Raw genomic sequence first — 16,748 nt, forward strand, 5'->3', positions numbered from 1 at the left:
TTACTGAGTTAATGACACACTATGCTCCAATGGACACACCACATAGCACACAAACAAAAAAACACACACAGACGCAAAGTTCTCAAGCAATTTGGCAGGACGTTGTGTGACAGCAGACCTTCGGCCTGATTCCACCGGACGCGTTACGGCAACGTTACGGCAGCGGCACGTCTTGGCCGCGGTCACCGCAGCAGATGGGTTCCACTCTAATCAATGAGACCATTTCCACCGGGCACGGCTGCGGAACGTCTCAGCAGCGTCCCAGGAGCGGCGTGCCGCGCCGCAGCGCTATCATTCCGTAGCATTCCTATTTTTGCCGCGAGCCGCTGCTGAACCGCGTCAATTTCAACAGAGCAGATCGATCAGGGCAGGAAGTGAAAAAGTAAAAGCCATAGAGCATTCCGCTCAATTTTCAAATAATACACAATAAATAAAACACCAACATTATTACGTCATGACCGGTGGCACCAGGTCAGCAGTCAATCAATCAAAGGGTCTCAAATCATCCTTTTTATAAGAACAATGTCAGAAAGGACAAAGCCTGGCATTTAATTGCAGTAGTTTTGGGAGTGGAAGGTGAGTACATTAGGTTTAGGATTATCACGGGATCTCGTGATCTCGCGGGAATACGGCTGGCTCGCAAGGCAGCGTTGCGCTGCCGTAACGCGCCCGGTGGAAATGCAAGCAGGGCAAAGTCGCGGCCAAGACGTGCCGCAGCCCTAACGTTGCCGTAACGTGTCCGGTGGAATCCCGGTGTAAGAATGTGCACACACACACACACACACACACCAGGAGCCAACACTGACAGAAAACTTCATTACAACCGCTTTAATGAAGTCACTTCTCCAAAATAGAGTGAGGGGGAGAGCGAGGAGGAAGGAGGGGAGGGAAAGGAGGACAAGGTTGCCTGGATTGATGACGCTCATTAGCCTAATAAGGTACCATAATGAAGCTGGCCCAACGCTTTGGAGAACCGCAGACAAATGCAGACCCAAACCCAGAGATACACATGCTCTCATGTCTACAGAAGAACACATGCACACACAAATGGCAAATAATAGCTCTCGCGCTCTCTCTCTCTCTCAGAAAGAGGTATTGAACCCCCAACTCACATGCGGGACGGGACGCAACCAAGGAGTCAGTTGGTCAAAAAGCAGGAGTCGGCTCAGAGAGTTGAAGGTTGCAAAAATGCTGCCGGTTTATTTACAGTGCCCAAAAAGTTCAAAAAGATGACACAAAAGAATACAGCCTCTCGGCAAGCTGTTGCATATCAAATGCCCAACCTTTTTCCCCTCCCATGTCTCCCCATTAAATAGGCCTACCAATCAGGGCCGATTGGGAGAAACCACTGGGATAGGTGACACATCAATATCACATGATCACTCAAACACCACAAAACAATAGCCCCAACACTATATGTTCATCAAACGATGCATACCAATATATACACACACACACACCCACAACACAGACTTGGATAAATAAATCACACCAACCATAACGACACTCAAAGTACAATGCTACCTCACCACCCCCGCCATTAGCAAACCAAATGAACTGTCCCGGAACAGAAAATAAAGCCCTGGTTCCCATGCGGCACGTGTTCCCCATGGACCAGTTTGCCGGACAGACAGGATGAAGGGTAGTTGACTAAAACATGTATGTGTGAATTATCTAGCATGTTTGTAAATAAATGGAGTGTATTAAACTGTGGTGCGTGGTTGTTTGTAGTGTGGTGCTAGGTGTGCATGCAAAAGGTAAATGGCTCAATTGTAGCATCTGGGGAAATGCGACCCTCGCTTTTCACATTTCCTCCCCCCTCTGAAGGCTCGTCACTAGGGTGACGAGACAGGAAGTCTGCTACGGGATTCTGTTTCCCTGCCCTGTACCTAATCTGAAATTGGAACGGCTGCAAAGACAAATACCATTGTGTTATGCGTGCATTTGAATCTTTATTTTCCCCAACCATTGCAATGCCTTATGATCAGACTCAAGTAAAAAGTCTCTACCCATCAGGTAATATTTCAAAGTCTCTAGGGCCCATTTCACTGCCAGGCACTCAAGCTCCACTACGGAGTACCTGGTTTCCCGGGGAAAGAGTTTACGGCTTATGTAAGCCAACGGCTTCTGCTCTTCGGCCTCCCCCTGGAGAAGAACTGCCCCCAGTCCCACTCCAGAGGCATCTGTCTGTACTGGCTCTCAAAGTCCGGACTCTGCAACACGGGTTCACAGAGCAATGGTGCTTTCAGGTCCTGGAAAGCCCCCTCATGCACCTCCTCCCACCTGACCTTCGTGGACCCCGACTTCCTGGTCAGATCAGTGAGAGGTGCAGCACGGGTGGCAAAGTTCGGGATGAATCTCCGGTACCACCCAGCGAGCCCCAAAAAAGACCGTACATCCTTCTTGGTCTGGGGTCGTGGACAGTCCCGGACCGCCTCCAACTTGTTCTTCTGAGGCTTAATCACCTTCTCCAATAATGTGCCCCAGGTACCTGACCTCAGACTGAGCCAGGGCACATTTCCTTGGCTGGAGCGTCAGTCCAGCCTCGTTGATGCGGCGCAGCACCTCCCCCAGATGCGGGAGGTGCTGCCCCCAGGTGGCGCTATAAACTACCACGTCGTCCAAATACGCCGCTGCAAAGGTGTCTGTGCCATCCAGCACACGGTCCATAAGCATCTGGAAGCACACAGGCGCCCCCTGCAGGCCGAAAGGCATGACCGTGAACTGGTAGAGACCTTGAGGGGTACGGAAGGCCGTGTATGGCTTCGCTCCCTCAGCCAACGGGACCTGCCAATACCCCTTGCAGAGGTCAAGGGTTGTGACAAACTGCGCCTTTCCCAGACACTCTAGGAGGTCCTCCAACCTCGGCATTGGATAGGCGTCGAAGCTGGACTGGGCGTTCAGCTGCCTAAAGTCGATGCAGAAGCGGAGGCTCCCATCCTTCTTAGGAACGAGAACCACAGGGCTGCCCCAGCCACTGTAGGACCGCTCAACGACCCCCAGCTGCTTTATTGCCTCCAACTCCTCCTTGAGTGCAGGCAACAAGCGCTCAGGAATCCGGTACTTCCGCTGTCTCACCGGCTTGGAGTCTTTGAGCTGGATGTCGTGCTCCACTACCGCTGTGCGCCCTGGCTGCTCGGAGAACATCCCATCCGGGATGATGGCCCGCAGCTCCTGCACCTGCTGAGCAGTCAGGTGAGAAAGATCGGGCTCAGTGTTGGGGACCTGCGAAGGAAAGAACTGCTCCGGAGCATCCTCATCCTCCCCCACAGATCGCACCATCAGCTGGTGGCTGAGCGGCAACTCCCGCTCGTGCCACTCCTTGAGGAGATTGATGTGAAAGACCTGTCTGGTCTTACGCCTCCCTGGCATCTCCAGCTCGTAGGTCACCGGCCCCAGCTTACGAGTAATCCGATAGGGCCCCTGCCAGCGGGCCAGAAGCTTGTTCTCCGTCGTCGGCAACAGCAAGAGAACCTGCTGTCCTGGCGTGAAGCTCCTCTGTCTCGCCGACTGGTCGTACCACCGGGCTTGGGTCTGCTGGGCCTGATGCATGTTGTCCTCCACCAGGCTAGCCATCTCCTCCATCTTGTCTCGCTTCTTCAGGACGTAGGCAAGGATGCTGTTGGTCTCAGTGGGCCTAGGGTTCCCCCAGGCCTCCCGCAGCAAATCCAGAGGGCCCCTGACTTGACGCCCATACAACAGTTCAAAGGGCGAGAACCCTGTGGATGCCTGCGGCACCTCCCTGTAGGCAAAAAGGAGGTACGGTAGCCACTGGTCCCAGTCTTTGCCGTTGGCTGCAACAAACTTTTTCAGCATGCTCTTTAAAGTTCTGTTGTACCTCTCTACCAGCCCGTCCGTTTGAGGGTGGTAGGGAGTGGTCCTTATTCCCCTTATCCCCAGTAAACCGTAAACTTGTTTGAGTGTTTTGGAAAGGACTGCAGTTCCCTGGTCTGAGGATTTCGTTTGGTATGCCTACCCTAGATATCAGCTGCAGTAAAGCTTGTGCGATAGCGCTAGCTGTGATATTGCGCAGGGGAAAGGCTTCAGGGTATCGAAGTATAATCACAAATTACTAAAATGAATCTGTGCCCTGACCGTGTTCTTTCTAAGGGCCCAACTATATCCATCGCTATTATGTGGAATGGGACACCAATGATTGGGAGTGGATGAAGAGGGGAACGTCTGACTTAGTGGCTACTGGTAAGTTGACAGGTGGGACATGACTTACAGTACCTTTGTACTTCACTGTATAACCCTGGCCAGTGGAAACGTGCAGCTATCCTCTCCAGAGTCTTAACATTTCCAAGATGCCCTGCCCAAGGGATATCATGGCCTAAGGTTAATACCTTCTCTCTAAGACCCTTTGGGACAACCAACTGCTCACTGCGGCCCCCCTCGGGTTGGTGGTACAATAGGCCCTCCTGGATAAAGTAGTATCTCGCCCGTTAAAGCCGCAGCTACACCAGTCTTCTCACCATCTACCTCTGTGACTTTGCGGAAGGTTTCTTTTAACGACTCATCCGCTTTCTGCAGTTCACTGATATTACTGGGAATCTCCCACAAAGCTTCTCGTGGCACAACAGGAACTGGCAACTGATCTCCCATTCTCTGCACTGTGCCCTGCAGCTTCTCTCTCCTTCTCTGTCTGCAGCTCTTTTGCGCCTTGACATGCCCAAGTGGGCTAATTTCTACCTGACTGAAGGGCATCATGTCCAACAGTGACTTATTAGCCTCCACTTTAGCCTTACCTTGTGATCTAGTCGCTACCATACTAACTGGCTTGGTGGATTGCACCATTCAGGCAGTATGAGGACATCCTGTCCCAATACTACTGGCTGGCTCAACCCTTCAACTACCCCCGCCGTTAGCCAAAAGGTACGCCCTTTAACCACAAGGCATATCTTTGCCACCGGATAGACATGCTCATCGCCATTCACACAACACACCCTGATCTGCCTTTTCCCCAGCTTCTCTGACTTGTCTATCAGATGGGGTTGAACCAAGGTCTGGCTGCTGCCTGTGTCTAGGAGAGCGAAAGTAGCTTTACCATTGACCGTAACAGGGACAGTCTGAACTTTTCCCACACACTCATTAGATGGACTGGTCTAGGTACACTACACATGCCTAGCCTCTCTTTGGCCTTTCTGACGGGGCACTCTCTGCTAATGTGACCTGGGTGATTACAGTAGTAACACACCACATTCACGCTGCTCTGTGTGGCTGTGGGTGCTGGGGCCTGCCTAGGCTGTGAGTTAGAGGGTGAATTGTAAGGGGGTCTAGGCTGTGAAGTAGGTGTTGTGTGAGGATGTGTGTATGGTGTCCTACTCTGACCAGACCCCCTAGGACCAACTCCCATACGGTATCCCCCAGACTTACCCCCGGCTGGTGATCGGTTGAAGCTCTGGAACCAGAACGCCTTCGCACCCGAGCGTGCCGCAAGGAACGCCTCTACCAGCTCCGCAGCCTGCTGGCCAGTAGTCGGGTTATGCTCCTTCACCCACACACGCACATCAGGAGCCAGGGAACACAGGTACTGCTCCAGGATCAGGAGCTCTCCGATCTCCTCAACAGTCTTCCTGTCTGGCTTGATCCACTTTATGTAGTTATCTTTCAGGCGGTTGTATAGCTCTTTCGGGGTCTCTCCTGGTCGGACGTCCGGATCACGGAACCGCTGCCTGTAGATTTCCTCGCTGATCTCGTATTTTGAGAGAATGGCCTCTCTCACCTTGCTGTAGTCCATGGCCTCCAGGATATCCATCGCCACGTATGCAGCCCGTGCCCGTCCCGTTAGGTAAGGTACCAGGTACACGGCCCATTCAGCTCTTGGCCACCGATAGGCGGCTGCCAGTCTCTCGAAGGTGGTGAGATACTGCTCGATATCATCTCCCTCCTCCAGCTTCGGCACGGCTGCTCTGGTCCAGGCGACTGGAGACGGCACTGCTGGGTCTGCTGGGGCTGCTGGTCCTGGGCCTGGATACGGAGGTGCTGCTGGTGGTGGTTCCACTGGATGTCGCACGCCATCACTTCCTGGCCGACGTCCATCACCGCCACGCCCTCGCTCTCCCTCCAGCTCATCTCGGACGTGTTGTGCACCTGCACGCTACGCCATCTTTGCTCTTGCTTGTAAGCCTCACGCTCTTGGCTCCGGAGAGTCTTCTGAAGGAGGCTGTAGAGGGATGCCATGTTCATCCTCCCGGCCTCTGCGGCATCATCAGCCACTGGAACACCTCCCTGGGCTCCGTCCGCTTCCTCATCTTCTTCCTCCTCTGGCCGCGGCATACCCCGGGTTAGATGTCGGATCGTCCTCCCCTGGCGTATCTGCGCCCGTCTTCCTGGACTTCTCTTCGTGCTCTTGGAGGGCGCCACGATCCCACCACTGCCACCAACTGTGAGAAAGAGGTATTGAACCCCCAACTCACATGCAGGACGGGACGCAACCAAGGAGTCAGTTGGTCAAAAAGCAGGAGTCGGCTCAGAGAGTTGAAGGTTGCAAAAATGGTGCCGGTTTATTTAGAGTGCCCAAAAAGTACAAAAAGATGACACAAAAGAATACAGCCTCTCGGCAAGCTGTTGCATATCAAATGCCCGACCTTTTTCCCCTCCCATGTCTCCCCATTAAATAGGCCTACCAATTAGGGCCGATTGGGAGAAACCACTGGGATAGGTGACACATCAATATCACATGATCACTCAAACACCACAAAACAATAGCCCCAACACCATATGTGCATCAAACGATGCATACCAATATATACACACACACACACCCACAACACAGTCTTGGATAAATAAGTCACACCAACCATAACGACACTCAAAGTACAAACGCTACCTCACCACCCCCGCCATTAGCAAACCAAATTAACTGTCCCGGAAAATAAAATAAAGCCCTGGTTCCCATGCGGCACGTGTTCCCCATGGACCAGTTGACGGACAGGATGAAGGGTAGTTGAATAACACATTTATGTGTGAATTATCTAGCATGTTTGTAAATAAATGTGTGTTTTATTTTAGTGTATTAAACTGTGGTGCGTGGTTGTTTGTAGTGTGGTGCTATGTGTGCATGCAAAAGGTAAATGGCTAAATGGTAACATCTGGGGAAATGCGACCCTCGCTTTTCACACATACACACTGTCACTGTTCAGACACCCACCTCTCCTTCTGAGGACTGGAGTAGAAGGTCCTTTCTGCAGGAGGCCTGGAAGTCTCCCACACCGGCGTTGATCTCCACCCCCCGAGGGGCCTGCAGGGTCAGGGTCCGGGTGGGCGATTCGAGCCTGGAAACACAGCATGGTTACGCCTCATTTCCACATACGTACATTCTCGTATGCGATCCAACCGTCTCCGACCGAAAGTCCATTCATTCCTATGTGATTCTCCGTAATGTCCGTTTTTCCTCCGAGACTCCTCCCCTCTTTCACCGTCGTTTTACGGAGATACCGTATGAAAGTTTTTATGTTTTTCACAAAAATTGTAAGTACCTGGCAGGCCAAACTCCTCACCGATCTCTTTCCAAGCCTGGTTGGTTTTGTTTTTATCTCTGTATATGTCGATCCTCATGTTCCAAAGTACCGGTCTCATAAAAACGGCCATTATCATACGCTCCCCCATCTTTTGTCCGTAAATAAATTCATGTCCGTACGTAAAACACTAGCGACTCCTTCCGTAAATTTACGGAAGCACGGATACGAAAAACATACGTATGTGGAAACGAGGCGTTAAGTTTCAACCCGGTATCACACGATTTTGTGCTCATGCGCACAAACGTTAATCTATTGAATCATGTCCCAGAGAACGATTATCCGACTTTTTTCGTGCTACACAGAACGAAATGTAAACCAACATATTTTGAATGGGTGCGTTTCTCAGACAATTTTCGTGCTCTTCAGAACGAAACGAGTGAAAGAGAGAAAGAGAGAGAGGGAGGGAGTGAGAGAGAGCATCATAAGGGGTGTGCGCAGACAGTACAATGCTCCCTCTAGTTATACTAGAGTTTTTTCCGCGCACGTTGCGGATGCTCAACCTCTAGTTGTCATTAAACCCATAGCAATAATGTGGAAACGCCAGTCGATAATGCAACAAATTTCTGAGCGCATAATATAATAACATTTTGCCTATCCTTTTACAATGTATAACATTCTTTCAGCAACATTTAAATATTTTTTAACCATTCAGTGAACAATGACATGCAAAAGCGTCATCAACACGCCCACTGAAGTGGTGTGAAAAATTCAGACTTTCTACTCCTCATTCACATATAAGGTAATTTACATTTCCTATGGAGAAAATACTACCTCAGTGGTAGAATTATTCAGGAGATTTTCAGGGTACAAATGTCAGGATATGTTCTTCACACATACGGCCCATCAGGAGTATATCAGGACTTACACGTGTGTCTGAAAGAGCTAGTGTGTGAGCATTTGATTACATTATAAAATTTGTCAATTTATGGTAGCAAGTAGTAATTGTTCAATGGAAAGTGTAGTATGCTATGTAGGGATGGGCATAACGATTCTTATCCGGGAGCTAGCTCTTTCAGTTTCGTTCACTATCACGATTTGTTTGTTTGATTTGTTCGATAAGTCAGATGGTCTGTTATGTCATTTGGCAGGGAATCGGAAATTATGGAATAAATGTTAATCAACATGCATGTAGCCTACGTTCTGGCAAAATTACCGAGGTTAAGTGTAAATATTAAGCATATATGTTCTGCCCTCAGAATGGTATTCGTGTTCAAACTTGGATGTACTGAATGATTTAATGAATGTAGCAATATTTGCATGATGCATGCAAATATTGGGACAGACTGCAAGAATGCTATGGCACACAAGAAATAGTGGAAAATGCCCTGTTTAATAGACTTGATAACTTCCCCTGTCTGTCTGCTAGAGACAACTTAAAACTGAGAGAGCTCAGTGATCTTCTCATGGAGCTGTTGGCAGCCAAAAACGATGGATATCTCCCTGGCCTGGCCTACCTCGACACGCCTCGCGGGATAAAACCCATAGTGGAGAAGTTGCCTACAGGCCTGCAGGAAAAATGGTTCAATGTCGGCTTGAGGTATAAGGAACAGCACAGAACAACTTTTCCTCCTTTTTCATTTTTTGTGGACTTTGTCTATGGCCAAGCAAAGGCCCGAAATGACCCGAACTTGAACCTGTCAATCAACAGCCAGCCATACAGCAAAGGTGAGAGAACTCTGTTTAAGCCCAGTGGAATCAAGACTGCTATAGCTGTGCACAAGACAGATGTGTCTGCCACTGTTCACACAGGCTACACAGCATCTACAGACAATGACCCAGCTCGATACTGCCCTGTGCACAGAAAAGCTCATCCCTTGGACAGATGCAGGTCATTCAGAATGAAAACGTTGCAAGAACGGAAAACCATCTTAAAAGAACACAAACGCTGCTTCAAGTGCTGCTGCCCAAGCCACCTGGCTAAGGATTTACAGGCAACACTGAAATGCGGTGAGTGTGACAGCGAAAGACACTGCTCTGCAATGCACCCAGACACCTCTTTGCCTTCCCATCCATGGCCCACTCCACAAAGAGATACAGCGACACAAGGCAGTTCCCCACTCGAAGTGACGTCACGATGCACCAAAGTGTGCGGTGTCGTGACAATTTCTCTTGTAGATATTGCGTCTGAGACAGATGAGATCTTTAGATGCAAAAAAGCACACGATACTTGTAGACAATTAGTGGTCATATATTTGTAATAAAAATACGAACAAAGATACATCACAACATGCATCAACAAACAACATAACAGGCATACATTACAATAATCTGAGGCCTCAGATGGAAACTCTCTCCGCGTGTTACTTCATATACTAAAGACACGCTTAGAAGAAAGTCCCCTGAGCCTTCCAATCGATGAGTTCTTATTCGTTTGGGTTTATTAGGGGGTGGTCCCCCAATACCAAAAGCCTTTGTGTACCAGATGGTTATCTTTACAACTGCATTGGAGGGGGTAGCGGCCGTGCCATCGACCCCCTAGCATTGTTGACGCTAGCCAGGGGGTCGAGAAATCAGGCCCACACATCAAAGGATTGCATGGAAGGTGATTTACAAGACAAGAAACATAGGAAAGGGCAGGCAATAAAAATGTATCACTCTACCCTTGACGGTTTACACTTTAAATGACCCAAAAGGAGCCCAGAAGGCAGACACTATATAAAATTACACAGAATAGCAACAAAACTTAAATTCATATAGACCAAAACAATACAACATGTAGATTTTCCATCACAGCGGCAAGGGCAGCCTCCCACGCTCCTGCTCAAAGGTGTGCCTGGTGCGCGTCTTCCCTCAGGGTCAGCCAGAGCGCTCCATCAAGATGTACGCCATACTCGACGATTAGAGTAATCGCTCTCTGGCCCGCTCTGAATTTTTCCACCTGTTCAGAGTCGAGAGCAGCCTCCCTCCTTATCTGATGAAGACCTGCGCCGGCACCACGGAGATGACCGGAAGAAAGGCAGCAGGCTTTCAGATCGAAGCAGTGAATGGAGGTGTGTGCCTGGACCTTCCACCTCTCATCGAGTGCAACGAAATAATGACAACAAATCTGAGATCCCAACTCCAGAGGTAGCCCTCGCACACACTCACCTGAAACAAATCGCTCCCCACATCCCCAAGCTGGATCCCAACGCAGAGATGATGATCCTTTTAGGGAGAGACATGATACGCGTGCACAAGGTGAGAGATCAAGTAAATGGACCTCATAATGCACCCTTTGCTCAATGTCTAGACTTGGGCTGGGTGATTATAGGTGAAGTGTGCCTTGACAACGCCCACAAACCAACCCTGAGCGTCTTCAGAACACACGTGCCCCAGAATAGACGTCCGTCACTCCTCACTCCATGCGACAACAGCATCAGGGTGAAGGAAAGACTGTGCTATGGCGGGGAGCCCAGGTATGGCCACCCCACACACACACTGAAGCCTATGCCAGCTGAGGAACAGCTCGGGCTGACTGTTTTCCAGCGAACGGACGGTGACAACAAGTGCGCCATGTCCTTTGAAGATGAACTCTTTTTGAAAATGATGGAGAAAGAAATTCATCAAGATGAAAAGAACAACTGGGTAGCTCCCCTACCATTCAAGTCACCTCGTCCTCTGCTCCCAAGCAACAGAGAGCAAGTGCTGTCCCGTCTCTACTCTCTACGGCGCACTCTGAGCAGAAACCCTGAGATGAAGCTGCAGTTCTCCTCCTTCATGGGAAAGCTGTTGGAAAACAAGCACGCAGAAATCGCACCGCCCATCGATGACGCACAGGAAAGCTGGTACTTGCCTTTTTCGAGGTATATCACCCCCAGAAGCCTGGGCAAATACGAGTCGTGTTTGACTCAAGCGCCCAACAGCATGACCTCTCCCTCAACTCAGTGCTGCTCACAGGCCCCGACCTGAACAACACTCTCCTTGGTGTGCTGCTGCGTTTCAGGAAGGACCTCATCGCAGTCACTGCAGACATCCAGCAGATGTTTTATGGATTCCTGGTGAGCCGTGAACACAGAGACTACCTCCAATTCCTGTGGCATAAAGACAATGACCGCTCCAAGGAGATTCAGGAGTATCGCATGCGCGTACACGTCTTTGGCAATAGCCCATCGCCAGCGGTTGCCACCTACGGTCTACGGCGAGCTGCTCAGAGAGGTGAAGCAAGGTATGGTGCGCACAAAAAAGCAGTTTGTTCTAAGACACTTTTATGTAGATGATGGGCTTGTTACATATTTTAAGAACATAAGCTGCCCACAAATAGACCCTAGAAAGCAGGACCAAACATATAAGCTGTAAATACTATACATAGCCACAAGGGGAGCAGGACCTTACTGAAGGCTGCAATAACAGCTCCATCCACAGAGGGCAGCACCACAGACAGGTGAGGAGGCCGAGGGTAATACGTCACACCGGCTCCTCCCACTACTTCCGGGCCTTGCGGATCCATACCATAACAGACGGTTGGAGCCAGAGCAAGCCAGAATCTCTTGGAAGCCCATAGGATAGGGTTAATATAGCTTTTGTCAGCTGGGAGACGCTCTGCACGTGCAAAGACACGCTTCAACCTCCTTTTGCTTCATAGTCAGTTTACCATACCGAAATACTTCACCAATTAAAGTAACTGTTAAAAGCTATCCTTTGGATTTGATCACTTTCCTTGAAGAACTCTGCAATAAGCTTGTGTCAATGCCCACAGACTCTGCAGCCATAGATCTGCTCAAACGTACCTGTGTGTCACTCGCAGAGTCCAACCTGAAGCTGCACAAAATTGCATCGAACAGTGTCGCTGTGATGAGAGCCTTCGAACCCGAGGAACTGGCCTCTGGCATCAGAGACTTGGGCCTGGACGACGAGACTCTGCCTGTGCAGAGGAGCCTTGGCTTATGCTGGGACATCAACACAAACATGTTCACCTTTAAGGTAGCCGTCACTGACAAGCCTTACACCCGTCGCGGGGTGCTATCAATAGTCAACAGTGACCCGCTGGGTCTGGCAGCCCCAGGGACGATCAGAGGCCGGCTGCTACTGCGAGAGCTGTCCAGGTGCGTCCAGGACTGGGACACTCCTCTGCCTGTTGACAAGGTGAGTGCATTGGAAATCTGGAAATCATCGCTCGAGGAGCTGAGCAGCCTCCATGTGCCCCGCTGCTATGTTCCAATTTCACTCTCAAAGCCCATGTACCCAGAACTTTGCCTTTTTTCTGACGCCTCCAACTGGGCTATAGGGGCGGTTGCTTACTTGAGAGCTGTCACTAAAGAGGGCTGTTGTGAAGTTGGATTTGTGATGGGAAAAGCTAAACTGTCACCGCAGCCAGAGCCCACAATCCCACGCCTCGAGCTTTGTGGGGCCGTCCTGGCTGTTGAGCTGGCGGAGCTGATTTTGGATGAACTGGACCACAAGCCAGACGCTGTTAAGTTCTACTGCGACAGCAAGGTGGTCCTCGGAGACATCTTCAATGACTCAAAGCGCTTCTTTGTATACGTACACAATCGTGTGCATCGCATACGCCAGACAACATCTCCTGAGCAGTGGCATTACGTGCCCTCAGAACAGAATCCAGCTGACTTAGCCACCAGGTCAGTAGCTGCATCACAGCTGATGGACACAATGTGGTTCAAGGGGCCGGACTTCCTCTACAGGCCTCCAAAGCCAGAGACGCACGAGCACTTTGAACTGTTAGAGCCTGAAACGGATGTGGATGTCAGACCGCAAGCATGTCTTTGAAATGGACTACAAGGGCAGAAGGAAAGGATGCAAAGCCCATAAGTCAAATCAGGCCTACTCTTGATTTGTATAAGTAAATAAAAAAACCTGGCCCAATTTTTGCCCTCAATGACTGAAGTTATTGGTTGTAATTTACCTATGTTTATTTTCAGTTACAATTGTTTTAAGAAAAGACTCAAGACCAAAAGTGATGCCATTTAAAATGCATCATGCTCTGAATCATTCACCCTTTCCACAATATCAAACAGAACGGTCAGAGTAACAAACTAGTCAAAGAACGAGAACATTATTTCAAACAACCTGATCTATAGGCATGGTGCCTAGCAAGGAATGTCGCATAGCAGCACCAACGTGAACTTGACACACTGTCAAGATTTTTGACAACAGTGAAACTATGAACAGCCCACGTTGGAGATTTGCCATTATTCATTAGCAAACAGGGCCAGCAATACAGTTGATTGCTAGTAATGCTACCAGCAAGCCATGAGTACCTAGCAAACCATGTAGCACCCACAATACTGACGTTGCCATTACTTTTGGTGATCTCGATTTTTTTCTTTGGTCGCTAACTTAACACTAACTCAATGAATGGAATGCTTTGTGATTAAACATGAATGTTCTGCCCTCAGAATGGTATTCGTGTTCAAACTTGGATGTACTGAATGATTTAATGAATGTAGCAATATTTACATGATGCGAACCGGACTCTTATTTTGAAGTGTTAAAGTAGGTCACGTGATGTTTATACTTGTCGCAACCGTAACACAGTAAGAAAGACGGTCGGTCATTTGGTGAATGTTCTCTTCCCTTCTCACGCTCATGAAAGCAATTGCTGTAAGTTCATAATGCAGTATGTAATGTATGAAGATGTCTGGCATTCTAAAAACGTGATGTTTAGTTGACTAGATCAGTGGTTCCCAACCTTTTTCTTGAGGGACCCACATTTTTACTATTGTAAACTTTGGCGACCCCCCCCCCAATTACAAAAAAAACTAAAGGAACTTACAAAACACTAAGGGAATGTATCTTCTTTTTATTTCAATATATTCACTGCTAACATAAAAAAGAACATGGAACATGAAACATGGCGGCATGGAACAATGACGAAACCTGTGTAAAATTGCAATATTATAAACTTGTTCACTATTTAAATAAACTTGAGAACTTACACTTTTAGGAACATATTTTTCTCTATTTTTGATCTCCTTTTAATTTCACTGTCATACACACACACACACCTTGAGAGTCCAGGCAGCCTGTCTTTTAATGAGAGCTCTGAGACTGTATTTCCTGAGCCAGTGATGGGATGTCTGGTGTGACTTTGGTAACAGCCAAACGAAAGTCACTGTGCCAATCAAGCCTGTTGCATGCTTAGTTTTGATGGTGACCAGAGCGCTGAAGCAGTCTCTGACAGGTATGTTGTGGCAAATGGCAAGATGCATCTGGTGGTCGCATGATGAGCAAGTCTCGGAGCGACTCCTGGTCCTTTCTACAAGCCAAACCGCTTGTATCCATGTTCAGCATAGAACCGCTTACAGAGAGAATTGGACTTTATATCCATAAGCTCATCCCTCAGCCTGGAGATGCTTGACATCTTCGTCTTTTGCGAGAATGGGTCCATCACCCATGCGTCTTTTGAGACATGTCATTTACATCGAGAAACGCGAGTGCATCTCCACCTGAAGCCTCCTCCATGTGCGAGGTGAACTGTCTGGCAAAGCATCAGGTAACTTCCCCCCTGACTCTTGTTGTAGCAAGGGAAACTGTTGCAGGTCTTCCGTTGCCATTTTCATTCATTTCATTCTGTACTCCACTTTGCGCACAAACGCATCCGCTGTCTCTTTGCACTCCATTACGTTGGCATCCGCGGACTGCATGCGTTTGTTTGCTTCATTGAACAGACTGAAAATATCCGCCAGATAAGACTTAATGAGAAACTCATCTGTCATTTCTTCAGATAGCTTCTGGTATGAACCGTTTAAAATTTCCCTTATTTGTTTTAAGTTCCATGAAACGCACCAATACTCTGCCCCGGGACAGCCAGCGCACTTCAGTATGAAGGAGGAGTCTCTGGTGCGCCTCATCCTCGCACAGCTGCGCAAAGATCCGTTTGTTGAGCGGCCGCGCTTTAATAATGTGACTATTTTTACCACAGTCTTTAATGTTACGTTCAGGTCTTCACAGAGGTGTTTGTCTGCCAGTCCGTGTTTGTGTATCATGCAGTAAAACACTAAGCAGTGGGGCGTCTTCCACTTCAAACGGCTGTTGAAGCCCTTGTTTTTTCCCATCATTGCGGCAGCTCCATCTGTGCAGCATGCAACTAATTGATACAGAGACCAGGAGAATTGTAAACGTGCAACTATGTAGACAGAAATGACATGCCATCCTGTAAATAAGATGAAAAAATAAATAAAATAAAATCTGAAATTCTGAATATTACACCCCTTAAAATCAAGAGGGCTTCGCGACCCCCCGTGGATCTTTGGCGCCCCCCTTAGGGGGTCTGGCCCCCCCGGTTGGGAATCACTGGACTAGATGATCAGCTAACGTAAAGTATGCGCCTGCGTTAGATTAGCCTATTGTTGCTGTGGGCAGGCTCGCTTTCGGCGCGTAGTCCTAGTTATTCTTTCTAGGTTCATTCCATTCTGTTTATTAGCAACTTGTGCTATAAGGGAAACTAAGGTTTTGTGTTGTTTCTGTTAGTTTCACTCGTGGTATTGACGCAATATAAAAGAGGAAATAAAGGGAGCAAGACGCTCCGATCCTGGTTCAAGTGTGCTATATCTGAGTTTGGCTTGCTGTTAAACTGTGATAACGTAGAGGGATACCTAACGCGCACGGAGAACAGTAAAATGAACAATGTCCTCTGTTTCCAATGTTTCCATTGTACACTTTATTTGCAAAATGTTAGAATCTCGTTATCCTTCCGATGATTTCACCTGCTTTGCATCTCTTAGACTGAACGGCACTGCAGGCAGAGTGGGTTTGTTATCGACAGCGTTGCCAGATTGGGCTGATTTAATCAATTTCATCAATATATATGATTTCATCAATATATTTTGTCCCTTTGCAAAAATAAAAGAAATCTCATATTACCTCACATTTGGATTCATCTTCACTGGAGAGCTGTCATGTCCTCTCCCTCTGAGCCTGTTATGTTGTTTGAAATTGTACAACCATGCTATGGTACCCAGCAAGTTGAAAATACATCTGACAACAAATCACCCATCACATGCCAACCAAAGTATGGAATACTTTGTTTGTTTGAAAAGCGAACACAGCCGACAGGAGCAGGTGATGTTCAACTTTTGGGATTTGTGAGATTTATTGATTTATTTTGCAAGTGTTTGCCGGACAAAACAATGGGAGAGGAAATATAACGTGTAACAACAGAGTACCTTGAACAGGGAGGTCTAAGTTGGAAAAAAATTATCATTGTCTGCACTGACGCCGCTGCTGCGATGACCGGCTATGTCAAATGACCGGCTATGTCAAAGGTTTCATCAGCAGGATCAGAGAGCA

The 16,748-nt window shown here is 48.4% G+C and overlaps 1 protein-coding gene across 1 annotated transcript in view; it reads right to left on the minus strand.

Annotated features, from left to right (window-relative positions):
* LOC130377525 (zeta-sarcoglycan-like) overlaps positions 1-16,748 on the minus strand; it is a 99,841-nt gene that overhangs the window by 24,605 nt on the left and 58,488 nt on the right. Inside the window, exon 3 of the mRNA XM_056584684.1 lies at positions 7,154-7,277. Within this exon, the coding sequence (XP_056440659.1) occupies positions 7,154-7,277 (124 nt within the window). The remainder of the gene's footprint in view (positions 1-7,153; positions 7,278-16,748) is intronic.

The sequence above is a fragment of the Gadus chalcogrammus genome, chromosome 3, assembly GCF_026213295.1.
Source record: "Gadus chalcogrammus isolate NIFS_2021 chromosome 3, NIFS_Gcha_1.0, whole genome shotgun sequence".
Lineage (NCBI taxonomy): Eukaryota > Metazoa > Chordata > Actinopteri > Gadiformes > Gadidae > Gadus > Gadus chalcogrammus.